This window comes from Chelon labrosus (assembly GCF_963514085.1).
Source record: "Chelon labrosus genome assembly, chromosome: 4".
NCBI lineage: Eukaryota > Metazoa > Chordata > Actinopteri > Mugiliformes > Mugilidae > Chelon > Chelon labrosus.
In genome coordinates, this window is record NC_140340.1 from 5749312 (window position 1) to 5759075 (window position 9764).

Genomic DNA, 9764 nt, shown 5'->3' on the forward strand with positions numbered 1-9764 from the left:
ATAACTTTATTTGTTTTGGAAACATCAACGCCTGCAGGGCCCCCCCTCTATTTATGTAAAATGGTTCAGTCCGACTGGATCAGCTGCAGGTAGCGCACCGGCGATTTGTCACACAGCGCCACAGCGGGCAAGAAGGAGGAGACGGCAGTATGCCTCAAAAATCAGGCAGCCAAAAAAGAAAAGAAAGGAAATTAAGAGAGGAGAAGGAGTTGAAGGGTCGACAATATGTCACCCAGTATTTAAAAAAAAAAAAGGTGGGTTTGTTAGTTGTGGTGGAAAGTTCTGGAATATTAACTTTCTCCCTGTCTGTGGTCTATAAGCTAGCTCACTTTTCTCACCATTTTAGCTCAAGAAAACTCTGGATTTTTAAATTTTACTGCTATATTAGTTAAATAATCAATCCAGTCAAACATTTATCAAGCTGTTCTTATTCAATAATAGTTGATCTCCCCTCTGTCAAAATGATGCCTCATTGGTAATGGTAATGATAGTCAAAAATACCATTAAAATGCATAATTATATGTAAAATAGCATAAAAAAAAATCGCCGCTGTGTTGGGGGGCCCTGTAAAGATTCTTTTCATGGGGCCCAAAATCCCTAGCGGCGCCCCTGGGCCCAGGTCAGGTCTGGGATTGCATGCTCGACATCGTGTAGTGCGGTAATACTACGTGTATTACGGTAACGACCGCGCACCCAATTAATGTTGCTCATTTTTAAGTTGCAGCGGAAGAACTCTGCGGTGGTGGTGGTTCACATAGAGGCTGTACACGGACCCGGCTACAGGAAGGAGACTCAGCTAATGGGACATGGAGTGTGTAAGTCACCTAGCCCGCTGTCGCTTCTTTAAACCGACTTAAACAAAGACTCTCCACCTGTTAAATAAACAAAACCAGCTCGGAACTCCTCGAGGAATGCTAACGGTAGCGGCTAGCTAGCGAGCTAACTCTTGGTGGAGTAGTTCTCGGGGCTAAGCAGATTGTTGTTGAGGGCAATTAACCGCCAGGAAAGCCTGTACAAGTGCACAATCGCCACTAAAACATGATAATACGCTTTGTAATGTGTCACCGGGGCAGGGGACACGCCGAAATTAAAAGTCACCTCGACCGGTCTGATAATGTCAACAGATTGTTGGTGCTAGCTAAATTCGCTACGCTTCGCTAACGCTCCTTGCTGTAATGCCGTTATTCAGGTTGCACATAACTTCTGTGTCACGATGATAGTAAACAGTAAACATAGTTGTGTTTTATCAGCAACTGTGTCAGCTGCTTTGGGTTTTAATGTGTAGCATCTGACATACTGGAGAAACCTTGAGTACACCTTGTGGTATTTAGATAATCTGTAAACTATTACTGGTATTATCTTTGCCTCTTTTGTCTTATTTATCCTCTTAAATGTTAGTAAGCTTGACTCAGGGACACACACAATGATTCCAGTGTGTCTGCACTGTTGTGTACAGATGCAAATAGCAAATAATCTCTATTCTAAACTTCAAACAAGCAAGCAGCGAGACTTTAAACCACTTTCCAAAAGCTGCTCTTCTTCCTGACTTCAGACAATAAACGTTACACCCACTTTTCTTATCTTGACACCAGTCGTGTTACACAAACCTTCATGTCAACAGTGTGCATCATAAACCAAACCGCGCCAAGTGTCACGATCGAGCCGACCTTTAAACTTCACGCCTATACTTTGACTCATATCTGACCCAGTCAAACGGTTTCCTCTCGTATTTCAGGTGAGATCTATAGTCGGGCACGGGGCCGGGGGGATCGTTTAAGCACGTCTCTGCTTTTATATCTGGAAGTACGTCCGCGCAAACTCAACTCTAATGCCCTTTGACCTTTTCTTCTAGATTCCAGTAACTATCGATGATGTTGAGGGCAAAAAGGAGCCAGTCATAGAAGGTAAAGGAACTTGTATAAATCTTTAGACACTATAACAGACACAGTTTAAATCTCTTGTCTTTAATCTCTTCTCCCCCGTTTCTTCAGACTCAGAGCACAACGTGTACACCAGGTTTATGAAGTCCCACCGTTGTTATGACCTTGTACCCACCAGCTCCAAATTAGTAGTGTTTGATACCTCGCTACAGGTAAAAACAAAAGCCTCACACACATTTATAAAAGGCTGTATGTGTAGATCTTTTAAGATAACAGCGACCGTATCTTTTGTGTAATCGATGCTGCAGGTGAAGAAGGCCTTTTTCGCTCTGGTTTCTAACGGGGTGAGAGCGGCGCCTCTGTGGGACAGCAAGAAGCAGTGCTTTGTCGGTGAGAGTCATTTTCATCCGGCTTTGTTTCATCCTCTGTTTAGTTAAATAATAAACTGATTTAATGCTCCTCTTTCTGCTCTGCAGGTATGCTAACCATCACAGACTTCATTAACATTCTTCATCGCTATTACAAATCTCCCCTGGTAAGATGGTCGCCGTCGTTCAGTAGATGTAACATATTAAGTCTCCAGCTGCGTCATTATTTTGGCATAAATCAAAATCACTATTTCTTTATTAGTAACTTTACACGTTCTCTTGTTGTAATCCTTCAGGTTCAGATATATGAGTTGGAAGAGCACAAAATTGAGACGTGGAGAGGTGAGAGTGTTTAATGAATACATAATAATGTCGTTTACTCTGGTAATCTTCAAGTTTAACTAAACCGTCTGTTCTTCTTTACGACAGAGCTGTACCTTCAAGACTCCTTCAAGCCCTTGGTCTGCATATCTCCCAATGCAAGGTGAGTAGTTGCACGTACAAGAGTGAACGTTTTTCAGAATGTGTTTGGGTTTATTACCATGAAGATGTTGAGGTTAGGGATGTGCGATATTTCATCGTTTACGATATATCGTCAAAGACATTCCCCACGGTAAGAATATCTCATCCCGCGATAAAAAACGATAAATTCCCATAGATGACGTATAAATATGTGCGCGACACACTCGCAGCCCAACACCTGTGGAATATTGACAAATTGACAATGGCAGAAGGCGGAGCAGATACGCCGGGCAGCGAGGAGCTCGTTCCTAAACGAGGCTCCACCTCCATTATCTGGTTTGGTTTTAACCCCTTAACGCATGAATTGATTTTTCAGTTATATGAAGAAATGAAATGTTTGTATTTTTGCTTTCCACTCCGGCCGGTCCTACGAGAATCTAGTGCAAAACGACATTGGAGTATTACATGCATTATTACGGCTGCAGTCTGAACGGAAACAGTGCGTCGCAAATTCGCGACACTAGGCGTGAAGGGGTTAAAAAGTCTGATGCGGAGCAGAAAATCACAACATGCAAGGTTTGCTAACAAATAGAGCATAAAAAGGACAGTAACACCACTAATTTGTTCCACCACCTCAAACACAAACCAGAATATGAAGAAAGACAGAAAATGCGCAAAGGATGCAGAAGCAGCGTCGACTTCATCCAAAGAGTCCGGTAAAAAAACAACAACAACTCAGATAAAACTTGCCGATGCATTATAGTCAAAAAGATTAGGCTGAATTGGTGTTTATTTATCGTCATTGTTATCGTTACCGTGATAAATACCAGAAATTATCGGGATAAAATTTTTAGTCCATATCGCCCATCTTTATATTTATTAGTACATTCATGTTAGGTGTCTGTGAAGTTCCTCCACTCTTCTCTATGATGACCAGGATCTCTTTAAATACTTAGAAATGCCATTTGACAATGAACTTCAGCTACAATAAGCTTTGTTTCATGAAGGATTGTGGGAGATTTGATATTTTCTCTGTAACCGCAACATTTGTTTTATTATACGATCACTACACACACACACACATACACACACATTTCTTTCCAAGACACAGAGGTCCGACTGAGTAGCGTTAGCGACGATCTCTTTCTTTGTTAGTTTTCTAGTTTCTGTTCTCTCACAGCGTGCTGTGTCTCATGTGACTTGATAAACTCGGCCCTCTCTCTGTATCACAGTTTGTATGATGCGGTGTCATCTCTGCTGAAGAACAAGATCCACAGATTGCCTGTAATCGACCCCCTGACAGGGAACACACTCTATATCCTCACGCACAAGAGGATTCTCAAGTTCCTGAAGCTTTTTGTGAGTCCCTCAGGGCTTCCTGCCTTACCGCTGCTCCATTAAATACTTAAAATCACCTGCTGTTGATGTTTTGTGTTTGTATGTTTGCGTTTGAGTTTGATTGTAACTGTTCAGATCTCAAATGTGAAGCAAAATTACTAAACAAACACAGTTTTCATTTTTATTCCTCCCTAGATATCGGAGATGCCAAAACCTTCGTTCTTGAGACAAACCTTAGAGGAGCTGAACATCGGGACGTTCCGTAACATAGCAGTGGTCCGCAAAGACACGCCGCTGTACACGGCGCTGGGCATTTTTGTGGAGCAGCGAGTGTCGGCGCTCCCCGTGGTGGACGACAAAGGTATGTGGTCCGTGTTGTTCTTGCATTAATGACGAGATTCCTCTTGGATTTAACGTCTCGCGTGCTTGTCTCCGTCCCGCAGGTCGAGTGGTGGACATATACTCCAAATTTGACGTTATAGTAAGTTAAAAGCAGTCACTTCACGCTGTTTTCTGGTGAACGTGATAATTGAAGATTGCAATAACAAGAACGATGCATAGCGGAAGTGTTGCATGTAAAAGGAATATCTTTACACAGAACCTGGCGGCAGAGAAGACGTACAACAACTTGGACGTGACGGTGACCAAAGCCTTGCAGCACCGCTCTCAGTACTTTGAAGGAGTGCTGACCTGCAACAGGCACGAGACGCTGGAGGCCATTATCAACAGACTGGTGGAGGCTGAGGTGAGAAGAAGACGTCATTATTATCTGACTGGTAGTGTTGCTTTCGTCAACGAAAACTATGACTAAATATTGTCGTCAACAAACCTTTATCACGTGACTAAGACGAGACGAGACGTAACGTAAATGCTGGTCATGCGACGATGACTATAATTAAATGTATAATGCAATATTGTTGACGAATAAAAACGAGACTAAATGTGGTTTACAAAATAAAAACTATGCTAAAATGTCTCTCCATTTTCGTTGACCGAAACGAGACGAGAGACGAAATGTTACAACGTCATTTTGTCTTGTTTAGTCGCGTTATTATTATTATTTTGTAGTTTTTCTGTTTCCTGTGTCCAGAGCCCGTTTCTCTCGCAGGCGACGTCACTTCCTCAAGCTCCACTCGCGGCATTAGTTAGAAGTAGCGTGACAGAGAAAGGGAACGATGGCCGGCCAGCCGGGGGTCTTTGGTAGAAGAAGAAGAGAAGACATTTGGAAAAACTTTAAATACATCGAAGTGGAAAATAAAACCGAATGTCTTGTTGTGAAAGATAGGGAGATAAGATAATAAGAACCTTGTTTGAAATAGGTTTGGCTAAAAGAAAATTTTGGTTTTGTCTATACTACAAGGTACTTATACTATATTGACTGGGTTAAATAGAATTGCATTACTAAAAAGAGACTAAAATACAATTTTCATTGACTAAAACTAGACTAAATGTCATCAGTTTTCGTCGACTAAAACTAGACGAAAATAGTCATGGATAATTCTGACTAAAATAAGACTAAAATGCTCAGACTTTTAGTTGACTGAAACTTGACTAGACTAAAAAGAGTATGAACATGACTAAAACTAATAAAAACTAAAATGACAGCTTGACACAAAGACTAGACTAAAACTAAAATTAAAACAGGCCGCCAAAAACAACACTACTGACTGGTTTACTCCATTTATACTTGTGCGCTCGTGAGTCTGGCTCGCTCTGTAAAAACGCCCAAACATTAGTCGGCGCTGTGTCTTTTTTGCCGGTCGGGTTCATTTTTTGTTTCTACTTCCTGTTTCACTTTCAACAACCTCTTAAGTTAACCTTTCCTCGATGTGTTCCATCTTTATTGATCCGAAACAATCAATTCCAAAAGTGCCTCATCAAACACAATCTGAAAAGCAGACCAGCACATCTTTAGTATCCCGGTTTTGATCGGGTTTTTGAAGTATCCCGTTTTTGTGTTTGTCCATGTAAACACCATATCCCGAATTCAGAAATCGGGATATGCTCATTTCCCGATTTCAAGAAACCCGGCTTTGCTACCTGGAGTACTCCGATAGAAGCCGGGATACTGGAGCATGTATACACCTTATCCCGGTCTCTGACGGCTGCCCACTGTCTGCGCAGGCACGAGTGACGCCAAGTGACGCACTAGATATACAAACAACATGGCGGCAACGAGAACTCACTTTTGGAGCGACGAAGAGACTGAACTTTCCCTTAAAGTAATGAAAGAACTAAACATAACGACGTGTTTAGATGCAGAAAACACCGACATGCTGATGTATTCAAATCTGTTGCGGAAAAGCTACGTGACGCTGGTTTTCCACCTCGCTCCGTTGAACAAGTTAGGTCGCGTTGGAAAACATTGAAAAAGACGTAAAACACGCATGCGCAGATAGGATGCAGCGATCGGAAAACGGGTTTCTGGTATTTATCATGTATACGGGGATATGAATAACCGGGTTTCTCTGTGTTCCATGTAAACACCATATCCCGGATATGCTTAAAGCCGGGATAAGCCTCAAAATCGGGATACTAAAGAACATGTAAACGTTGTCACTGTTAGAAATCTAACGGTATGAAGTCCGTGTTTTTATAGCAGAACATAATTTTACACACATCTGCCCTTCAGTGTTGAGCCACCACATGAAAGCGCCCCTTCCCTCTGACATCTGCCATTCTTCCATCTTTCATTCATTCACTGCTGCTGTGTTACTGTGTTTGTTTGTGTGAGAGGATCTTTAACGGTGTCCCCCCGTTTGTCCTCCAGGTGCACAGACTGGTGGTGGTGGACGAGCAGGAGGTGGTGAAGGGAATCGTCTCCCTTTCAGATATCCTCCAGGCACTAGTGCTCACCGATGGAGAAGAAGGTAAATACAACTGTGTGGCTGTCTTTGGGGAAAATAAGCAGCAATGTAATATGTGAAGCGTTAAAAATAAGTTTAAGTGATGGCTTGTTTTCTTTTCTTCCCACAGTCACGGCTTGAAGGAGCCACTGAAGCACTGAAAGGCTACACATTTTTAAGACGAGGCCAGAGCAAAGGGAGAAGGAACAGATATTCCAGAGGGAAATTAAAACAGTGTACAGAAGGATCATCCATCTCCTGTAACATTCACAGATGAAGACGTCTCTCTTTCTCCAAAAAAAATTAAATAAATAAATAAATAATATATGACATTTTGGCAATACAACACATACTTGTAGTAGCACAGAACTTCCTGTAAATCGAGCCAATTGCTGAGTCACTGTGCAGCCAAGAAACCTCTGAGAGGGACCTGTAGCCAGCACTGTACTCACCTCAGTGGCTGATCTTCATAGAGAGGGGCAGTTCTTTCTTTTTTTTTGACTCATTACAAAAATAAACCCGATAATAAACTTATTATTACCTTCTGAAGGAGAACTGATATCCCTGTACGGCCTTTTGTTTGAAGTATTTCATTTCTGTTAAAAGGCTGAAATCTACAAGCACATCCAGTCTGTCTCAAGGTCATTTTAAACTGTAGCTTTGGCAGATTTGTTGTTGTTGTTGTTGTTGTTCTAACAGATTACACATTTTCTTGAGCATTTTTAATGTGTACAAATACTCCCGATCAGGCATAACATTATGACCACCTTCCTATAATATCGTGCAGGTCTCCCTCGTGGTGACTCATCAGAGAATGGACATGGGCTTTCTGAGGGTGTCCTGTGGCGTCTGACAACATAATGTTCTTAGTGGGGGCCTTTGAGGGGAGGGTCCTCTGTGGATCATCCCACAGATACTTGATCAATTTGGGATCTAGTGAATTTGGAGGCCAGGTCAACACCTTGTGCTGTTCTTCATGTTTTTTTTTTTTGAGTTGTTCCTAAAGCGTTTTTGTGTGTGTGTCTGTGTCAGGCTGCATCCTGCTGGGGGAGTGTCATTGCTATGGGGTGGGGGGGGGTGCCTGGTCTGGTCTAGGTGGGTGCTACATGTCTAAGTAACATCCACACGAATGAATGTTAGGTCCAAAAGTTTCCCAGCAGAACATTTGAATTGTCACAAGATGGTCAGTCTTATTCACTTCTCCTGTCAGTGGTCATAATGTTGTGGCTGAGCGGTGTACGTAGTATGTTATCCAGCTTAAGGAGGATCATGTCATCCCTCATTCAGTTAGCTTGATTATTTAAATTCTGGTGGAAGCTTAAACCGTTAACATGTTCTGACTTTTTATCTACTTTTCTAATTTACAAAGACAATATTTATGCGTCTGTGCGACGTGTGAATTGCACATGCTCGTAGGAGAGAGCCACGTAAACCCTGTGTGTTTAACATGTGGTGTTATTTAGCTGAATTTAAAATTCAAACACTATATTTTGAATAACTTGGAGATTGTCAAATTGTTGAAAGTCGTCTGTGTTTGATAATAACTTCACAGATGTGATAAATGTCTTGTCGTGGCCTAAATCTGAAAGTTTAATCTTCTCGATGTGTTTCTCCAAAACCAGCTACGTTAAGTTTGTGCAGTCGACATCGTGCAAAGAATTCAAGGGCTCAGAGTTTGATCTGTACTGTAGCCTGACAGCGAATCAGGCTCCCGTGACAACCTCATCTGTGAAGTCTGTAACGGCAAAGATTGACCTGCTGTTGGAGACGACTGTTAACCGCGTTGTATTCTGTTTAAATGTTCAACTCTGGATATTTATGGGCTTTAAGTTTGGCCGTTTTTGTGTTGTTGTCACGTATTATAACCATATTAATAACGGATTGTATATTTGACCTGAGATATTTTTTTTTTTCTGCTCGTTTCATTGTTCATACACTCTTGATTTTGGCATTAGTAGTGTTAAAGGGATGTGGTTATTGCTACGCTGCTGCAAAATCTCACCGTCTTCAGAAAAGGGGTCCGTCACTTGAAAGAAATGGTCAAGAATGAATCTGTCGTTGATTGTCCCGGTTTATACGTCACTGCTGTGTTATGCTGACGTCAGTTAAAGTCTGATATTGTAGGTGTATTTCCATTTTTTTTCTGCAAATTGCATTTAGATTTTACTTAAGTCACTCAATACCAGCATTTCCTTTTCATTTTCTACAGAGTCACACTTACTGTTTTATTATATATGAAATTGAGTGTGCACAAAAATATGTAACTGCACAGTTTTTTTGTACTAATCTGCATCGAGATGATAATTTAAAGGATAAGCAATAAATATTCTTCAAGAGTGTTTTAAAGAGCATTGATTATTTAAAGGCTTGATAACTTTTATTTAAGTATCAGGGTAGAAATGTACGCTGTGTTTCCTTCATCGCTACTTATTAAAGCTTTGTCAACTGATCTTTTGGCCACTTGGGGGCAGCAGAAACCGTTTTTTTTTTTTGTTATTGAAGGCAACCTGGTGAATTATAGGCGGTTTGCACCTCCCCAGAAATGTAAATACGCGGCGTGGGCGATGCAGAGCGCAAGAGCTCTCGATTGGTCAGCTTGGTAGTAGCTTGTTTCTGCTTTAGTATTTACAGCTGCTTCTTAATCTCTTGTTTTGTATAAATAAAGAAAGGAAACTTTTAACGGAGGAGGTTTGGAGATACAAACATTTGTACGACTCGTCTTGGGTCAAATTTCAGAGAAAGTTTCAGTCACCATTGTTGAAAGTGAAGCAGGAAGGAGAAACAAAAATTAACCCGACTGCCAAAAGAGACACAGCGCCTGGCGACTGGCGTATGGGTGGCGTTGTTACAGAGCGACAGAGACTGAGACT

At 41.5% G+C, this 9764-nt stretch overlaps 1 protein-coding gene across 2 annotated transcripts; it reads left to right on the forward strand.

Annotated features, from left to right (window-relative positions):
• The first annotated feature begins 695 nt into the window (after window positions 1-695).
• On the forward strand, window positions 696-9233 carry prkag1 (protein kinase, AMP-activated, gamma 1 non-catalytic subunit). 2 transcript variants are annotated; one of them, XM_084542416.1, is made up of 13 exons: window positions 696-815; window positions 1853-1904; window positions 1992-2092; window positions 2189-2270; window positions 2357-2415; window positions 2545-2590; window positions 2678-2732; window positions 3943-4069; window positions 4244-4409; window positions 4492-4529; window positions 4647-4793; window positions 6819-6918; window positions 7025-9233. In XM_084542416.1, exons 1-13 carry the CDS (start codon window positions 807-809, stop codon window positions 7033-7035), a joined length of 993 nt encoding a protein of 330 aa, XP_084398542.1. In that variant the 5' UTR covers window positions 696-806; the 3' UTR covers window positions 7036-9233. The 2 variants fall into 2 exon arrangements, with proteins under 2 accessions (XP_084398542.1, XP_084398541.1); XM_084542415.1 differs by having other exon boundaries at window positions 2357-2590.
• Window positions 9234-9764: the final 531 nt, after the last annotated feature.

Excerpts from the sequence above, each read along its gene's own strand:
- prkag1 (XM_084542415.1), top strand. Across the intron at positions 2,271-2,356 it reads CAAGAAGCAGTGCTTTGTCG|GTATGCTAACCATCACAGAC; the intron begins GTGAGAGTCATT and ends TCTGCTCTGCAG. Across the intron at positions 4,410-4,491 it reads CCCCGTGGTGGACGACAAAG|GTCGAGTGGTGGACATATAC; the intron begins GTATGTGGTCCG and ends TCCGTCCCGCAG.